Source organism: Mauremys mutica, chromosome 7, assembly GCF_020497125.1.
Source record: "Mauremys mutica isolate MM-2020 ecotype Southern chromosome 7, ASM2049712v1, whole genome shotgun sequence".
In the NCBI taxonomy this organism is placed as follows: domain Eukaryota; kingdom Metazoa; phylum Chordata; order Testudines; family Geoemydidae; genus Mauremys; species Mauremys mutica.
Genome location: NC_059078.1, coordinates 117,746,787 through 117,765,516, shown reverse-complemented (window position 1 = coordinate 117,765,516; position 18,730 = coordinate 117,746,787). Strand labels below are relative to the sequence as shown.

At 42.9% G+C, this 18,730-nt stretch overlaps 1 protein-coding gene across 2 annotated transcripts in view; it reads left to right on the top strand.

The window, feature by feature from the left end:
• Nucleotides 1–4,721: 4,721 nt before the first annotated feature.
• TDRD1 (tudor domain containing 1) overlaps nt 4,722–18,730 on the top strand; it is a 59,441-nt gene continuing 45,432 nt past the window's right edge. For both annotated transcript variants that reach the window (XM_045025325.1, XM_045025327.1), the window contains exons 1-7: nt 4,722–4,823; nt 5,773–6,123; nt 7,464–7,534; nt 8,324–8,347; nt 12,359–12,506; nt 13,182–13,287; nt 15,471–15,534. In XM_045025325.1, coding sequence (XP_044881260.1) covers nt 5,805–6,123; nt 7,464–7,534; nt 8,324–8,347; nt 12,359–12,506; nt 13,182–13,287; nt 15,471–15,534 — 732 coding nt within the window. In that variant the 5' untranslated portion in view covers nt 4,722–4,823; nt 5,773–5,804. The remainder of the gene's footprint in view (nt 4,824–5,772; nt 6,124–7,463; nt 7,535–8,323; nt 8,348–12,358; nt 12,507–13,181; nt 13,288–15,470; nt 15,535–18,730) is intronic.

Genomic DNA, 18,730 nt, shown 5'->3' with positions numbered 1-18,730 from the left:
TTTCTGCTTCTATGGAAACTTTGTCACTGTCTGAGATCCTTTTTGATAATAAAATTCAACTGCCACACACTAAGGGGCTGGGTTTGTGAGGTGATAAGGAGAGAATTTTTATTCTTACATTTCATCATGAGTTAATTGGCTATTTCTCAGACTAGTTCAACTCAGCTTTGCATAACTGCAACACTTTTTGAAACTTAAGTTGAAGGCTGTATTAAGAGGGACAAGAATGAATAATTCTGCATGTACTTATCAATGTTCTGGAGCTTCCGTCAAGGCTTTTGACAAGTTCTTAGTCTCATTACAGTGTATACTTGAGGAATAAATTTATGTTGGTTTGTTAGGATTCCATTGAGCTCAGTTTGCTTCTCACTTTGGGTAATAGGTTTAGTTTTACTTCTGTACAAGAAGGGTGAGCTAAAATAGTATGGGCAGCTTGCTTCTTACAGAGACAAGGGTTTTTCAGTAGCTACTGCTCAGAAACTACTTATTTGAAGACCTAATTACAGTATGGACTGTATGTAGCATGTGTTGGTAGTTGATTGTATATATCCTGAGATACAGTACATGGCTTTCTTGCAAATTTATTTCCAACTAGCAGATTCTTTAACATATACAATAATGCAGTACTGCATTGTACTTTAACTTCTGGAACCCAAGGCCAGGTGTATATTACAAAGTTTGGTTAATATAAGTTCTGTTGGAGAACTTCTACATCTGTTAGCACATCACGTGTGTGTGTTCATACCTGACTCTTTGCATCAGCACTGTGTGTACTCACCAGGAGTGCTGGTGTTGATGCGCAGTGTACTATGGTTAGGTATTGCACTGTGCCACTTGCCTCCATCCACTGTCTTTTGGAAAATTTTGACAAGGCATGGTGGGATAGAAATGAGTCATGCAGGGATGACTGGGAGCAAGGGGTCAAGTTCCCATTATGCAGTTTTTTCCATCCCATATTACTATCCAGATCCCATACATTTTGTATCTTTAAAAAAAAAATTCTGTAAATCCACGTGGCACTTCTTGCTGTCTGCCATCTCTGATAGAAGCATGGAGCCCTCACAGTTATGCACTACTTTGTTTGCAACACACATGACAGGATCCTCCAGTAATTTCAGAGCCACAGGAAGAACTGCAGCAATGGGGAGACATAATCATTTCAAGGAGGACAGTTTGCTGTGGGACATAGTAAATACTAATTCAAGGTTGTTGGTGACATTCACGAAACAGCTGCAGATTGTTGAACACCACTTCTGGGCACAAGAAATGGGCACTGACCAGTGGGATTGGATCATAATGCAGGTTTGGGATGACAAGCAGTGGCTCATCCTCTGTCTGTGTGCTGATCTCGCTCCAACTCGTGGACAACGGAAAAAGAGCTGCAAGCAGTTGAGAAGCAGTTGGCAATTGGACTGTGAAGGCTTGTAATGCAAGTTTCCTACCAGTCAGTGGGCAATCATTTTGGAGTTTGAAAATCCACAGTGGGGGCTGTTGATAAACTTATGTTGCACAGGAGTGTGGCTCTTGGTAATGTGCATGATACAATGAATGGATTTTCTGCAATGAGGTTCCCAAACGGCAGTGGGGTGATAGAAGGCGCACACATTCCTATTTTGGCTCCAGCCCACCTTGCCACAGAGTACGTCAATAGAAAGAGCTACTTTTTTATAGTTATGGACGTGTTAGTGGATCAGCACCAACTGACATCAGTGTTGGCTGGTCAAGGAAGGTGCGTGACACAAACATCTTTAGAACATAGAACTGTTCAGAAAACTACAAGTAGGAACATTATTTTCCTACCGACAGATTACCACTGGCCATGTTGAAATGCCAGTACTGATCCTGGGAGACCCAGTTTATCCCTTGCTTCCCTGGTTCATGAAGCCATACACCAGCCATCTCGACAGCACCATGGAAAGAGTCAACTACCATCTCAGCAGGAACAGAATGACAGTTGAATGTGCTTTTGGTAGAGAGAAGTGATTCTGGTGTTTACTTCCAAGACTGGATCTCAGCGAAAATAATATCCCAATGATTATAGCTGCCTGTCGTGTCCTGTATAATATCTGTGAGGCAAAGGGGTAGAAGTTGCTGCTTGGGTGGAGGGCAGAGGTGGAGCAGCTTTCTGATGAGTTTGAACAGGCAGGTACAAGTGGTATTAGAAGAGCACAACATAGATCTATGAGACTGAGGGAGGCCTTGAAAGAGCACTTTAACTGTCAGCCACCATAATGTAGTGTGGCGAATTGTGCTCTACCTGGACATGAAGTTTTGGGGCCTGTTAGGAATTATGTGATGCTTGGTGTGCATTTATATGACTAATACAGTTAGTGCATCTGTTAATTATACAGTGCTTGCTGCACATTTATAATTACACCTCTACCCCGATATAACATGAATTCGGGTATAACGCAGTAAAGCAGCACTCTGCAGGGGGGGGGAGGCACTCCGGCGGATCAAAGCCAGTTCGATATAATGCGGTTTCACCTATAACACAGTATGATTCTTTTGGCACTAGAGGACAGTGTTATATCGGGGTAGAGGTGTATTACACTGTTTGTCACTGATCCTATGAGAGCCTTTGCCCTGTACAATCACAAATAGTGGGTGCTTTGAGTAGCCTTGGGCAGATATTTAAAAAAATGTTTTGTATATCAAAACCACTTGCAACAAAAACTGATTAAAAAACAAATGCAATGAAAACTTATGAAATAAGTTCTGCTCTATTGATTTAACAAGGGAAAAGAACATTCATCTCCATTTCAGTCTATTTTTGCTACACATCCAGCAACCGTGGCCAGTGTACGTGAAGCTGTGGCTGTTTGTACTGTCCCCTGGCATGGAGTGGTGGGGGTAGGAACACAGCCTCTGATGCCACATGAAACATTGAGGTTGTAGGGAGGTGCTAAAATGGAGTTCTCCATTGACTACAGAGGGAGGAGAGCCCATGCTTGTTGAACTTTTAGGTCAGCAAGTGTCCGCAGTATTAGTGCTTGCTGTTGGAGAAGTCCCATTTTGTCTGGGTGCATTTCCCTCTACTTTTCCTGCTGTGATTCCTGGGCCTTTCTGCTATCCATTCTTTCTTTCTCCATACTGTCAGCAGTATTTGCCCTCCGAGCCTTCTGTTCACAATTCGATGCAGCACTGACTTGCAGGATCTTGTTGAGCTTATCCTTCCATGTTCTTTACTTTCTCTTCCTCATCAGAGCCAGGTGTTTCACAGATAAGGAGGGGACATCCCTCAAGGCTGCAATGGCAATAGCCACAGATAAAACACAAAGACTCGTCACTGTATTTAGTTACAACAGAAGGTGGAAGTTAATGTTCAGAACTCATCCCATAAAAGTTTTAAACAAGACATTCTTATTGACACCAGCTTTGGAGCACTTTGGCACAGCACCACCCTCTGGTCCCAGGCATAGTGAGTATACCCTGTGAGGGAAATGGGGTGGGGGGGAGAGAAGGAGGGAATTGTTTGATTGCCTGAAACAATAAAACTTTGGTCCTTGTTTCCATGTATGAGTGCAGGGCAATGGCACTGAGTAGTGCCACTGTTTTCCACAGGTGGTGGTGATTTTTTAGCTGATATTTCGCTCCTGAGGGTAACAAAGGCACAGAGAGCACAGCTGCTGCTGGCATTCCAAAGCCTCCTGGGCCTGCCTGCTGTTAGCCTGTTTAAAGCAATGGTGCCTGCCAAAGTCATTGTGACTGGCACAGGAAAGTGTCCTATTGCAGAGGAAGAAATAAGACTGCCATCTCCAGAAATCTTCAGGAGAGGATATCAGAGTACGTCCGTGGAAGTTTGATTGAGATCTCTCAGGAGGATTCAGGGGACATCCCTGTGTACATAAACATTTCCACATCTCTTTCTCTCCGACCCCCCCCCCCTTGTCAATGTTGGACTGCTACCTCTTCTAGTACAAGTAAAACAACGAAAAGTACATACCTTTGTCCTGTGAAGTTGGTGTCTGGCACCATCTGTACTTTTAAACATTGTAATGGAAAAGGCATTCACATATTTACCCAAGGTTCCTTCCCGTGCATCAGGCTCAGCTGGCGAGACAGGTTGCCTACCCCTGGTCTAGCCAATGGCACACATGCAGAAGGCGGCATATGAGCTGATTTTCAGTGGCACTCACACTGTCCGGGTCCTGGCCACTGGTCCGGGGGGCTCTGCATTTAAATTTAATTTTAAATGAAGCTTCTTAAACATTTTAAAAACCTTATTTACTTTACATAAACAATAGTTTAGTTATATATTATAAACTTGTAGAAAGAGACCTTCTAAAAACATTAAAATATATTACTTGCACACGAAACCTTAAATTAGAGTGAGTAAATGAAGACTCTGCACACCACTTCTGAAAGGTTGCCGACCCCTGGGCTAGACTGTAGTGTAGTCTCAAACATGTCCTGGCTTGGGACATAGCTGGATGCCTACAATGCCACATTGCAGATCCCTCCCCATCCTCCTCCTGCTTGCTGTTAGCGCCAGATGTCTCCATTGGGCTCCTCCGAGGTATTAGCAGTGCTGTGCAGGGTGCTGGTGGGGTTTCCACTAAGTATGGCAAGCAGCTAGTTGTAAAAGCAAGTTTGCGGCTAGGCACTAGATTAACTGTTGGCCTTCCTGGCCTTGTGGGATGCCTGCCACAGTTCCTTCATTTTCATGTAGTACTGTTGCTGATCCCTGTTGTTTCCCTTTGCCTGCCTCTCCTTTTCAGTTTTTCATAGATGACCACATTTCTACAACTGCTCTGTGGCTATGGCTGCACAACCTCTTTTCCTCAGGCCATAGTACCTCCGGACAGGAGTGTCTAGGATGTGTAAGTGCCATGACCAGTTGGGCAGTTGCACACAACAAGGGAGAGCTGCTAGCTGGGCAGTTGGGAAAAGGCATTTCAAAAATAAACATTTGAGGGGGAGGGTTCTGGTCTCCATGGCCCCAGAGCAGTGGAGTTCACAGTTGTGACCAGAGCAGTCACTGGCGGGCGTTGTGGGACAGCTGCTGGAGGCCTGTAAGGGTCGACCTAGGTCATGCAGTGTCTACACTTGTTCTGTGTCAATCTCAGTATGTTGGCCATGGCTCAATGCCATTTGGGGAGGTGGTGTTACTGTGTCACTGTGACGGGGTGGTTATGGCGTCTGGAGATAAATTTGAGTGCAGACACGTGCACTTTTAGGGTCATTTAAGGTGACTTATGTCAGCCTAATTTTCTAGTGGAGACCAGCCCCAAATGCCAAAAAAAATCATTGAAAAGCAGAGCCTGGTACAATATACTCCCAAGATGATCCTTGCCAAATCAAATTTGGATTTTCTTCCTAATATTTCAACTTGTAATACTTCAGAACCCTTGCCTTCAGTTGCTTATCTCTAGTCCTTTAAGAACAGGGGAGTATAACAATTAAGTGTTACATCTCCATTTTTTTCTCAGAATTATGCTGTTAGTATTAGCTCAACATAGACACGGGTTTACTAAAAATATGGACAGCTCAATGAGAGAGAGATTTATTTCCGTCTACCATCACTACCCCTTTGAGAGTTCTTTACTAACGAATTCTCGGTCAGGAATGACAAAAATGGTTGAAATTTTAAGGAAGAAACTTAATACACCTTTCTTTTAGGATAATCATTTATACTTTATTTTCTTCATTAGTTTAATAAGCATTGTTAAAACTTTCCTTAAAATTAAGCTATATTTAAGTATTTTAAAAGTCAGAGTTGAATGCTATATCCAGTTTAACACATGTTTCAACTACTTTTTTTTCCTCTAGGTTTTGTAATTACAAAATAGTAACTTTGTAGGATGTCAGGGAATGATTTGGGTGTGAATGTTTACAAGATAAACCGACGATTTCATATAAAGAGCAAGGAGAGCAAAGCCCCAAATGAATCCTTAAGAGGCCCTCACACCTACCCCAACTCAGGGCTTTTCACCCAGAAGCTTGGAGGTAGAACTTCTGGATTATCCAACAAAAACTTTTTATTTTGTGAGCAAACTAAACAGTTCTTTAATAGTCGTGAGAATGGTTTAGGAGATGCTAGCTCTCATTGCAAGAGTGGAGTGGCAAATGACTTCAACAAGGAAGAGTTTGGATCCAAGATGAGCAAGGGAACACTAACAGGTGAGAGAAAACATCTTTTAAATAGGGTAAGCTATGTGAAGGGTTACCTTTTTGTAGCACTATACAACATGCCCATACATGTAGTGTGCAGGTGGGAGGGAAAAGACTAATTTAATAAACTTCCTCACTAATCTGAAATTCCAGTTTGATAAAGGTCATCAATCTGAATACAGATAGAGTACCTGGTAATGGGATAACATTAATTTGCCATACGCATGTGTATATGTAAAAAATTATGCATAACAATTGTAAATGTATATGACTTAGGAATAAAATCCATTAAAGGGAAACTATCAAATTGTTATCTAGTCACTTTAAAAAGTTGTTAATTTCAGGGACTGCTTATGTCTTGATAACTAAAGGTTTCCCCTTGCTTGTGTAAGTCTTTCAAACAGCAACAAGCATACAATACTCCTGGGAGAATTCTGCACCACTGCGTAATTCAGAATTTGCACGGAATGTTTTGTGCAGAATTTTATTTTTCCCCTGCAAAATTGGCCCTGCAGAGTTGCTGGGGGCTTCTAGACCTGGCAGAGCAGTGAGGATGCACGCAAAATCATTTGAGTGCTGATAGTCTTCCAGTGCTTTTCCTTCAGTCTTCTTCTCTCACCCCACTCCCCCGGGCCGCAAGGATAAACAGCTTCTCCCATAATTGAAAGCCCTAGGAAATAATTCTTAATTTCTCAACACAAAGAACCATGGGATATGCCCCTGCTAGGCATATGGGTGAGTGCAGAAATAGTGTGAAACGGTAATGCAGATATGGCTTTGCTGTGGGGACATTCACATCCAGATTAGGCTAACCTGGATGTTCAGACCTGGGTGCCAATCACCTAGGTTAACTGTGCAGTAAAACTAGAAACAGTTATTTTAGCTAATATTTCTATTCCCGTAATGGGTCATCTAATGGCATTTCAGAATGTTTAGTTGGTCTCTCTTTAAATCTTGTGTTTGGGTCATACTCTTTTAAAGTCACACCCATGGACTTAAGTGGTATAATTTGTATTGATAAGGGTGCATGATTTTGTTAATTACTCATCCAAAGTCTTGTATCAAGTGATAGACTGATCTCGTTTTTATTACATGAGGAGTTTCAGTGATATCTTTGGTAATTTTTGATTTGTGTCAAAAATTGTTAGTCAACTGTAAAACAAAAAGCTGTGGCACTTGTGTTTTCATATTCCTTTGCTCTTAATTTGTAGAAATGGAAGATCTTCAGTTTTCTTAGACAAAATATTATTTGAAACTTTCTCATGCTTTTTGTAAACAATCTGTTAATACTACACCTGTCTTTGGTTTTATGAAATCAGACCATTTTGTAAACAATTCTTTGTTTTTAGGAAACTCAGTGGAAAGCATAAGCGACAGAAGTAGTTTGCTGTTAAAACCTTCAACTAAGGAGGAAAATGCTGTGAGTTGGGGTTTTGTGCCAAATTGGTAACTTGTATAATGCTAACAAATGATCACCATATATTTTATGCCTTTCTAGAATATTTGCATTTGTGTTTATTTTTGCTTCATTTTTTTCCTGCTGGCATCACATTACAATTAACCATTTGTTTGTTGTTGTTTGCAGATGCAATATTCTTGCTTACAAGTGACCTTATTTGTGTACTTTATAAAATATAAACTTAAACTCACATTTAACTTATTTTTAAACATAAATGCCCAGTAGCTCAGCAAAATTTTCACTGTTCTTTACAGGTAGTCTATAAACTGCCAAGTAAATATCAGAAAAAATATTAAGGGTTTTAATGAGAAGGTACCTCTGGCTCAAATTTAAAAAATGGCATTGGAACAGTGATTCTCTAACAGTATCAGAGATACAGTGTGCTGGTCAAAATTAAAGCCATAATTTGAGAGATGCACTTAAACTCCCTCCCCATCCATATTTATCTTATAATGTAGCTTCTTGAATATGCCTCTGAAAATCACTGACTTGACAAAGATGGAAATTTAAAAGACCCTTGTTTTGTTAAAGGCCATCTGTTCTCCACTAAGACAATAAATTGACTTCTTCACTGGCTAGTGGTCTAGAAAGATCCTGGACCAAATATTATCTTTGAATTTGTAAGAATGTAAGACTGATGTGAGTCCTAAAATGATGTTCATACTCTCGGAGAGATCATAAATGTTTTTGAGGTGCATGAAATGTAGGAAAACTGAATTACCCAGTTTCTCTATCCTGTTTTCTCTCTAGGTTGCTGGTCCAAACTTAACCCAGGTGAGTAAAAATTAACATTTGGCCATTCAGTCAGATGACTATTGTATTCACATGAAATAAAGTGTAGAAATTTTGAAAAAAGAAAAACTGACTAATGTTAGAAGTGTTGATATACCTACTTTTAAATGTACATGTCTGTTGTAAATTCCTTCTTTCTGGGCTAGTTATGTTATTTCTCACTTCTATTAATTTTTCAAAATTTGTGCTCTGTTTGTAGGTCTTTTTTTCTTTTCTAGCTGTTGTCTTGCTCTGCTTTTTGTTGGTCGTCTTCTCCCTATAATATATATATTTTTTCTCTCCACAGTCACTGGCACACTGAACAAACAGCATTCCCTAACTTATTGACAAATATCAATTTGCTAAAAGCATTTTCTCAATAAGATTTTTAAAATGTCTTTATTCGATTTAGCTTAATTTGGTTCTTCACTGATCTGAGTGTTCACACTAGGGTTTGCACTGATTTAAGTTAAACTGCCGCCAACCTATTTTAGTTACATTGTTGAAAAAACTGTATGTAGGCCAGCCTTCATGCTACAGTGAGGTAAGGTCTTTGATTTTAAATGTCTAAAATCTGTATGAGGCCTGCACATGTGAGACCTGAAACTGACATTTTTTCAGAACTAATGCTGTGTACCTTTTTCATAAAGAGTTACTAAATAGCATATGAAAGCTGTGTCTACAATAGCACTTTTCTCGCTAAAACTTTTGTCGGTCAGGGTGTGAAAAAAACACTTCACTGACAGAAGTACCAGCGAGGACAGCCCTATGTCGGCAGGAGACACTCTGCTGCCAACATAGCTACCACTGCTTGTTGGGGATGGTTTAATTATGCCGACGGGAGAGAGCTCTTCTGTCGGCATAGAGCAGTTACACGGGAGAACTTACAGTGGTGCAGCTGTAAGGTCTGTAGTGTAGACATAGCTGAAATCTCCTACTCTTTACTCTGTCGCAATACTGATAGTAGCTGGCAAAGTTGCAGTTTCAGAACTTCTTTGCTTTTGCATGACCCTTATTGTTACTCTCTATTTTGTTTGAATTGTTATCTAATTAGATGTAAGAATCAAATGTAAAATAATTTGCTGATACATTATTCATTAAATGGTCTAATTACAGAATCGTAAATAAAACTAGTAGATGAAAGCCGTGCTGTTGCATAGGCATAATTTTTTTTTTGGGGCAGGGGGAGCCAAAAATGGTTGAGAACTTAAAAATTGGACAGTAACAGACTGTGAATCCCAGTGATATTCCAAATTAAAAAAAGTTTTCAAACATGCTTGTAGCTGTTTCTATCACTGCATACTGACTCAACAGGCATTCTTGGCTTCAGAGTGATGTTTGGAGTTGTTTTGTATCTGGGGCAGGGTTGTGGTAGGAGTTTTCATTCTCCACGTACACAAGAGAGTTTGCTGCAGTGGGGGCCTGCGTGTATTTGGGGTTATTGTGTATATTATTTGTGTAGACTCGTGTCTGGGGGTTGTGTTTTGTGCATGTGGTAGTTAGGACAGACTACCATCTGTGTAGTCTCTCTCTCATGCAACAATATTATTGGTTGTATGAGAGCATGAAAATTAATTATAGATTAAGGGTGGTGATTAGTTGTTATCTCTGATATCACAATAATGTAGGACTCTTGGCATGGCACAGATACAGTAACTCCTTATTTAATGTCCTCCCGCTTAACGTTGTTTCAAAGTTACATCGCTGCTCAATTAAGGAACATGATTGTTTAAAGTGCAGTGCTCCCTTATAACATTGTTTGGCTGCCTGCTCTGTCCACTGCTTGTAAGATTCTGTGAAAAATCAGTGACTTTACAAGAGAGTATTGCACAAGTTCCTCTTCTCTGCCTCTTCCCCCTCCCTCCCAGCGCTTCCCCCACCACCAACAGCTGTTTGGCGGCGCTTAGGGCTTTCTGGGAGGGAGGGGAGAGGAGTGGAGACGCAGCGCTTCCCCGTTCCTCCCCCTCCCTCCCAGAAAGTCCTAACCACTGCCAAACAGCTGTTTGGTGGCAGTTAGAACTTTAGGGCGGGGGAGGAGCGGGGATGCGGCACTTACCTGCTCCTCACCCTCCCTACCAATGCTTTGGACTTTCTGGGAGGGAGGGAGAGGAGTGGAGACGCAGTGCTTCCCTGCTCCTCCCCCTCCCTCCCAGAAAGTCCTAACTGTCGCCAAACAGCTGTTTGGTGGCAGTTAGAACTTTAGGGCGAGGGAGGAGCGGGGATGCGGTGTGCTCAGGAGAGGAGATGGAGCGGGGACGGGAAGAGGTACGGCCGCCCAGAGGGGGTCAAAGGGGGCAATTTGCCCCGGGCCCCGGGCTCCGCAGGGGCCCCCAAGAGAACAGCGGAGGCTCCCGCCTCCACCCCTCTCCTGGAGCCTCAGCGCATCAAGCGCCGAGTCTCTGCCGGGGCCCCTGAGCCCCGCCCCGCTCAGAGCCGCGTGGTCAGGGGGCAGGGCTGGGAGCTCCAGGCTGAGCTCAGCTCCCTCCGCTCGGCGTGGAGCTCCCAGCCCCGCCCCCTCACCACGCGGCTCGGAGCGGGGCGGAGCTCGGGCCCCGCCGGCTGCACGCTGCGGCTGTTCCGGCGAGGCGCTGAGACTCCGGGTGAGGAGGGATCCGGGGGTAAGAGGCTGGGGCGGGGGGGAAGCGGGACCCGCCGCCGAAGCGCAGCCCGGTCTTCGGCGGCGGGGGGCCCCTTCCGTTCCGGGACCCGCCGCCGAAGTGCCCCGAAGACCCGCGGCGGGGACCCTCCCCCCCGCCGAATTACCGCCGAAGACCGGGCTGCACTTCGGCGGCGGGTCCCGCTTCGGCGGTAATTCGGCGGCGGGGGGCTCCCGCCGCGGGTCTTCGGGGCACTTCGGCGGCGGGTCCCGGAACGGAAGGGCCCCCCGCCGCCGAAGACCCCGGGCCCCCGGAATCCTCTGGGCGGCCTTGGGAAGAGGTGGGCCTGGAGTGGAGCGGGGACAGGAAGAGGTGGGCCTGGAGTGGAGCGGGGACGGGGAGAGCATCCCCTGGCAAAGTCGGTGCCTGTTCTTCTCTGGGGAAGCTGCTGCTGCTGCAGCTGCAAAGGTGATTCCTAGCATCCTTGCTTGCATTCGGTTGTGCCTGTGTGGGGTAAGCCAGGGGCACTCCCTAACCACAGTACAGTACTGTACAGTATATAATGCCTTTTGTTTGCCCCCAAAAAATTTCCTTGGAACCTAACCCCCTGCTTTCCCATTAAATCTTATGGGAAAATTGGATTCGTTTAACATCGTTTCACTTAAAGTTGCATTTTTCAGTAACATAACTACAACGTTAAGTGAAAAGGACAGAAGTACTTATGGCACCTTAGAGACTAACAAATTTATTAGAGCATAAGCTTTCATGGGCTATAGCCCACTTCATCAGATGCATGTAGTGGAAAATAAACATTAAGTGAGGAGTTACTGTTCGCCCCTTATTGTAAGTGTATATCCCTTAGAGTCAAAATGGGTGAATCTTATTATATAGGTAATCCAAAATATTGCTGTAACCCAATTGCAGCATAACAGATGTTCTGGCATAATTATTTAAGTTTATAAACAGATAAATTGTTTCACTGAAGGAATAAAACTGTTTACATTTTAAAGGTTGAGATTTCTTACTGGATTAAAGCATTTAGGAGCTAGACAAATTTGTACTATGAAAAGAATTGTTCAATCTCTCTGTTGATCCTGGCATCTTCTCTTGTTAATCAAATGGTACCCCTAAATGATCATGATCCACAGTTTGCTTAAGTGAAACAGCTCTGTTAGTTTTAAAAAATTAAGAAATCTGCTTTAAATGTCTCAATTTTCATAGCAATTTTAAAGTGTGGTCAGGACCTTAATTGAATAAAACTTGCTCAATACTGAAAACTTAATTTGGTAGCTTTATCTGCTACTTTTCTATACTGGGGTAAGCAGTTCTAGAATTGTAGGTATTCCGTATTGGAATATTACTGCTTTAGGGCTTTGAGTTCCTGTTTAAAAATATTGAGATTTGTGTTCTCTTACAGAGCTCCAATTCTGACTTGCTTCACACAAAGCAGAAAAAGATACAGAATTCCCCTGAGAATATTTTATCTATAAGCTATGATTCAAAACTATTTAATTCGTTAATGCTGACCCCTCGGATGACTACTTGCCATCATTGTGGTCTGTATGGTAAGCCTGTATTACTATCCTTTAGGCCTGCACACACAGTACTCAAGTTGGACTAGGCTTTCAAGTATATATGTGCAAAAGGCTCTTATAAAAATGTAGATATTAAGCCATCTTCCCCAGACTTTCACTTTGAAAGAAAGTGATATTTAAATTGGCATAGTAATTCTGTCAAACATATAAATAGCAAGGATTTCAAAAGCATCAGACAAAACTATTAATCAGGCAAATCAATCAATGAGTCCATGCTTTGAAAATCCACAGTGATACCACACAGATGAAAAAAGCAAATGCGTAAGTGAAAAATTAATGCAGTACAGACTGGCCTTCTAAAACAAAAAGATAATGGTATATTAAGTTAATAATAAATATGTATTCCATAACTTGACAGCTCTTTTTGAGAGAGAGAAGGTGGATGAGATAATATCTTTTATTGGACCAACTTGTGTGGATGAAAGGGACAGGCTTTCGAGCCTTGAAAGCTTGTCCCTTTCACCATCACAAGTTGGTTCAATAAAAGATATTACCTCACGTATCTTGTCCCTCTCACATTCTGGGTCCAGCACAGATACAGCACTGCAAATTACTTTTTTTTTTTTTATTGAGATTGTGCCTCTTCCCTTCCTTAGGTTAGGCACAGTACTGACTTTTTGTTGTTGTTGTTGTTGTTAATTTTAGGAGACCTGAGATGTTCTCAATGTAAACAGACATATTATTGCTCTACAGACTGCCAGAAGAAAGATTGGTCTGTGCATGGTATTGTATGCAAGCCAATTAAACAAAAGTAAGTTTAGGATGTTAAAGCAATATCTTGTAACTCAGAGAATCTTAAAAATAGGCAAATGAGAATTACTCTTGATTTAATTCTAATTTTTTTAGCTATAATTGAGATACTTTTAGATGATGTATGTTGCTTGGTCTTATACTGAAAGATATTCCACATAATTGTAAATCTGAACATCATAAGAAAATGAGGCAGGAGAGGGCTGGAAATTAAAAAAAAAAAAAAGGCTCAGAAAGGTGACTGAAAATGACCTCTTACAGCTTTATACTGTCCCTGAATGGCTAAATATAAAATTTGCTGAGTTTACAAGTGAAAACATCTCTCTTATAAGTTACAACACTGCAAATGAATTTGGGGTGGGAAAAGTCAAGCTGATTTTTTTTTCTGCCTCTTGTTACCTGACTAATAATATAGATTTTTGCAGCCAGAGCCTACATGTCACTGTGGTGCTACCTCTATTTTCAGCTGCTACATAGTGTTAGAAGAAGTTCAAATCTATTACATGCTTGCTTTATTCTACTCTTCCATATGTGCAATAACTGTGGTTACATGGAATGAAATCCTGCCGTATTTAAATCAGTGGGAGTTTTGCCATTGACTTCAGTAGGGACAGAATTTCATCCAATGATGTGTGCTCTCTAGTGAGAGAGGAGGGGTTCCATCAGTGATGAGTTGCCAAAATCTTAACAACCGGTTCCTTCCTCACCCCACAAGGGGGTCATGGCCCGCCCCCCGGGACTCCTGCCCCATCCACCTCCCTTCCCTGTCCCCTGATTGCCCCCCACTGCCCCATCCAACCCCTCCTCTCATTCCTGATGGCTCCCTGGAACCCCTGCCCTGCTGCCGCACAGCACCTGGAGCACTGGGTCAGGCTGAGCTCACAGGCCTCCCCCGCTTCCTGCAAATTAGCTGTTCGCATGGGAAGCCTGGGAGGGCTGAGAAGCAAGTGGTGGCTTCACGCTCAGACCCAGGGAGGCGGCGGCAGAGCGGAGATGAGCTGGGACGGGGAGCAGTTCCCCTGCATGCCCCCGGGTTATCTGCTGCGGCGTGGGTGGCCCCCCCCCCACCCCAGCTCACCTCTGCTCTGTCTCTTCCTCCCTGGGTCTGAACACGAAGTCGCCACACTGCTTCTCAGCCCTCCCAGGCTTCCCGTGTGAACAGCTGATTCGTGGGAAGTCGGGGGAGTGGGAGAAGCACGGCGGAGCATCCGGGGAGGAGGGGGAGAAGTGGGGCGGGGAGCTGGAGCACCCATGGGGTTGGTGCCTAAGGTGCCACTTTTGGATAATGTGCTCATGCGGAGTGGCCGCTCCACCTGCTCCCCGCCTAGCTACGCTTCTGGATCGCTTCAACAAACCAGTTGTTAAAGTAAGAAGCCCTTTTAGAACCAGTTGTCCTGCGCAGGACAACCGGTTCTAAAAGGGCTTCTAAATTTAACAACCAGTTCCTGCAAACCGGCTCCAGCTCACCACTGGGTTCCATGGATACAAACATTTTGCCCTTTACCTTGGGATTCAGTCAAGGTAAAGAACAAACATTTGTACCCTGGAACAGACCTTTGGTGAGCATCCACACCAGCCTTTACAAACCTGTTAATTGCCAATTAACTTGAGGTCAAGTCTAAACTCTCATTTAGTGTTTGAGGTTTTTGTCAGAACCATAACTAGAGACTTAAAGAAGAAAGAGAGCAGAGATTCTGGAGAAGACAAGTTTCATAGAGGAGCTGGTACACCACACTGCTGCTGTTCAGCATAGTGTGAGAACTTTTTGGCCCAGATTATTTGTTTTAAGTTCTGTAATAATTAGCAGTGAAGTTGCATTAATTTTCATGTCAAGAAAGTAAAAAACTCTTAATCGGATTTTTTTAAAAAATCTGATCACTACAAAAAGAGAGACACACCTCAGCATGCGTGTATATTAAATGTACGTTTAAAAACCTCCCCCAGTTGTCTTCAGATGCAAGAACTGTTACTGCTAGATACCAGCTGTGCAGTATGGTTTAAAAAAATAAAGTAAGACGGCCTTTACCTTACTTTATTAAGCAGTCTTTATTGAGGATCTAGGATGCAGATTGACACTCATATTGCTATAAGTACCTGTTACTAAAATGGTTTGATTCTTTATTTGCTTGTTCTTTAAACTATTAAAGAATGTCACAACAGTATTCATCAGCTGCTTTATTTCAGTTTAAAGAAAAGTGAAGATAATGCCAAGTTGCCTGGTGAAATTAAGAATGACATTGATTTTAAGGTACAGAATGTTAACTTTTATCTTAATTGGCTCTGGTTTTTGGAGAAGCCCATTGCAGGCTGGATATAATAATGATGTATTTAAATTTAATGTGTTACTGTAACATGTTTTAAACATTGTAATGCTCAGCTCACTACAGTGAAGAGAATAGGAAGTTAAGAAATTTTGATCGCTTCAAAATACACTGTTTCAAATCAAACGAGCTAGTCTAAGCAGCATTCCAAAATGTTTGTTAAAACTGAAGTTTTTTACAAAAGTAGAGTTCAATTATTGCTGGATCTTACCTGTGTCAGGAGAGAGTATGATAGATGGCATAGGTAGTGGAGGTTCTGATTGGAGGGGAGACATAAATATAAACATGTCTAAATCTAAAACATTACGTACATGCTGATGTTTCCTAACACAGTGTATATTGTTACCCTTTTTAGCCGAGGCGGGAACGTGTGCGTTGTTTCCACTAGGAAGAGAAATTGATGAGTCCAGTATTTCTTTGATGCAATACTGTTGCTTTAGAATGTACACATAGTCCTGCTTCCCAGAGTAAGAAAATGAGAGGCATTTTCTTTGCTTGCAGTTTCAGGATTCTTTCCAGCTAGCACTCTTGTCAAAAAGCCCTCTCTTAGCTTTCTCTTCTGCTGCTTCTGTCAGCAGACAATACCCAGCCCTTGTGTTTGTATTCCATCTCCAGTATTTCAGATTTCAACTGGCCTTGCATATTGTCTGTGTTTTGGGCAGTTGCTCCTATTATTTCAGTTATCTTACTCCAAAAAAGTAGCTTAACTGTTTCTTACGTTTATCCTTAATGAAGGGCACTGTCATGGCCATCAGCTTCATCAAGGTTTCACCCAACTTCCATCATAACTTTTTCCTTTTTGGAAGGTAAATGGAGGGAAACTAGTCTGTACAAACTATTGGGTATAAATATATCTGAGCTTTCCAGTAATTAGTTTTCTGTTTACTTTTTCTACTTTAAATCCTACCTGCACTGCCAACTAATACAGCGAAGGAAATTTAATACATTTTATTCTTGCATTGAAAAATGCATCTTACAACATAGGATGTCAAAGAAAAGCTGTAGTAGATGTGGATCCCAGTATACGGGTAGGCTTATAAGCTATTATTGGAATCCCTTTTCTCGTGTACAGAAGAGAGAGTATTTTATGATATTATAGTAAGGTACAAATTAGATATGATGCCATTTTGTTATGGTCTGAGCAAATTAGATATATATTGAAATCAGTGGGAGTAAGTGCCTAAATACCTTTTTGAGGATGTGGGCTTTTGGAACTACTTGGAAAGAAGGCATATGTGGTCATACTGTATTAGAGCTGTAGCAGCTTCTGAGTCCTATTTTTGTTATTTCTAATGCTGCAGGAAGACCAAGTCGTATTTAATTTCATTTAGATTTGCAGGTCATGTTAAATTCTTAAGCAAAGCAGCCCTACCTTTTTTTTTTTTAATTGGTAAGTTATCCAATACCAAAGGCAATTGCTGCTCTTTTAGGGTATGTCTACACTGCGAAATTAGGTCGAATTTATAGAAGTCGATTTTTAGGAAGCGATTTTTATACAGTCGATTGTGTGTGTCCCCACTAAGCGCATTAAGTTGGCGGAGTGCATCCACAGTACCATGGCTAGAGTCGACTTTCAGAGCATTGTGCTGTGGGTAGCTATCCCACAGTCTCCACTGCCCATTGGAATTCTGGGTTGAGCTCCCAATGCCTGATGGGGCAAAAACATTGTTGTGGGTGGTTTTGGGTACATGTCGTCAGCCGCCCCTCCCTCCATGAAAGCAAAGGAAGACAATTGTTTCGCGTCTTTTTTCCGTGCAGATGCCATACTGCTTTCAGCAGACGGTGCAGTAAGCCTGCTAATCGTTGTCATCCAACCACTGCTTCCGCTGCTCTCCTGGTGCCATGAATCCACCTCGCAGGTCCTCTTGTTGTTTGGTATAAATATCTATTCTTGTGGCATCTGTTGTCATCCACCGCTTCTGCTGCAACTCTGCTCTCCTGCAGATGCCATACCATGGCGAGCATGGAGCCCGCTCAGCTCACCACTGCTGTTGTGAGCATTGTAAACACCTCGTGCGTTATGTGCAGAACCAGAACCTGCAAAAGCAGGTGAGGAGATGACGACAATGCGATCACGATAGTCATGAGGACATGGACACATACTTCTCTCAAAGTGCGGTCCCTGGCAATTTGAACATTATGGTGGTAATGGGGTAGGTTCATGCCATGGAATGCTGGTTCTGGGCCCGGGAAACAAGCACAGACTGGTGTGACCGCATAGTGTTGCAGGTCTGGTATGATTCCCAGTGGCTGCGAAACTTTTGCATGCGTAAGGGCACTTCCATGGAACTTTGTGACTTGCTTTCCCCTGCCCTGAAGCGCAAGAATACCAAGATGAGAGCAGGCCTCACAGTTCACAAATAAGTGGCGATAGCCCTCTGGAAGCTTGCAATGCCAGACAGCTACCGGTCAGTCGGGAATCAATTTGGAGTGGGTAAGTCTACTGAGGGGGCTGCTGTGATCCAAGTAGCCAACGCAATCACTGGGCTGCTGCTATCAAGGGTAGTGACTCTGGGAAATGTGCAGGTCATAGTGGGTGGCTTTGCTGCAATGGGATTCCCTAAGTGTGGTGGGGCGACAGACGGAACGCATATCCCTATCTTGAGACTGGACCACCTTGGCAGCCAGTGCATAAACTGCAAGGGGTACTTCTCAATGGTGCTGCAAGCACTGGCGGATCATAAGGGACATTTCACCAACATCAACGTGGGATGGCCGGGAAAGGTCCATGATGCTCGCATCTTCAGGAACTCTGGTCTGTTTGAACAGCTGCATGAAGGGACTTTCTTCCCAGACCAGAAAATAACTGTTGGAGATGTTGAAATGCCTATAGTTATCCTCTGGGACCCAGCTAACCCCTTAATGCCAGGGCTCATGAAGCCATACACAGGCAGCCTGGACAGTAGTAAGGAGCTGTTCAACTGAATGGTGGTAGAATGTGCATTTGGATGCTTAAAAGTGCGATGGCGCAGTTTACTAACTCGTTTAGACCTCAGTGAAACTAATATTCCAATTGTTATTGCCGCTTGCTGTGTGCTCCACAATATCTGAGAGTAAAGTGGAGACGTTTATGGCAGGGTGAGAGGTTGAGGCAAATCGCCTGGCCGCTGATTATGCGTAGCC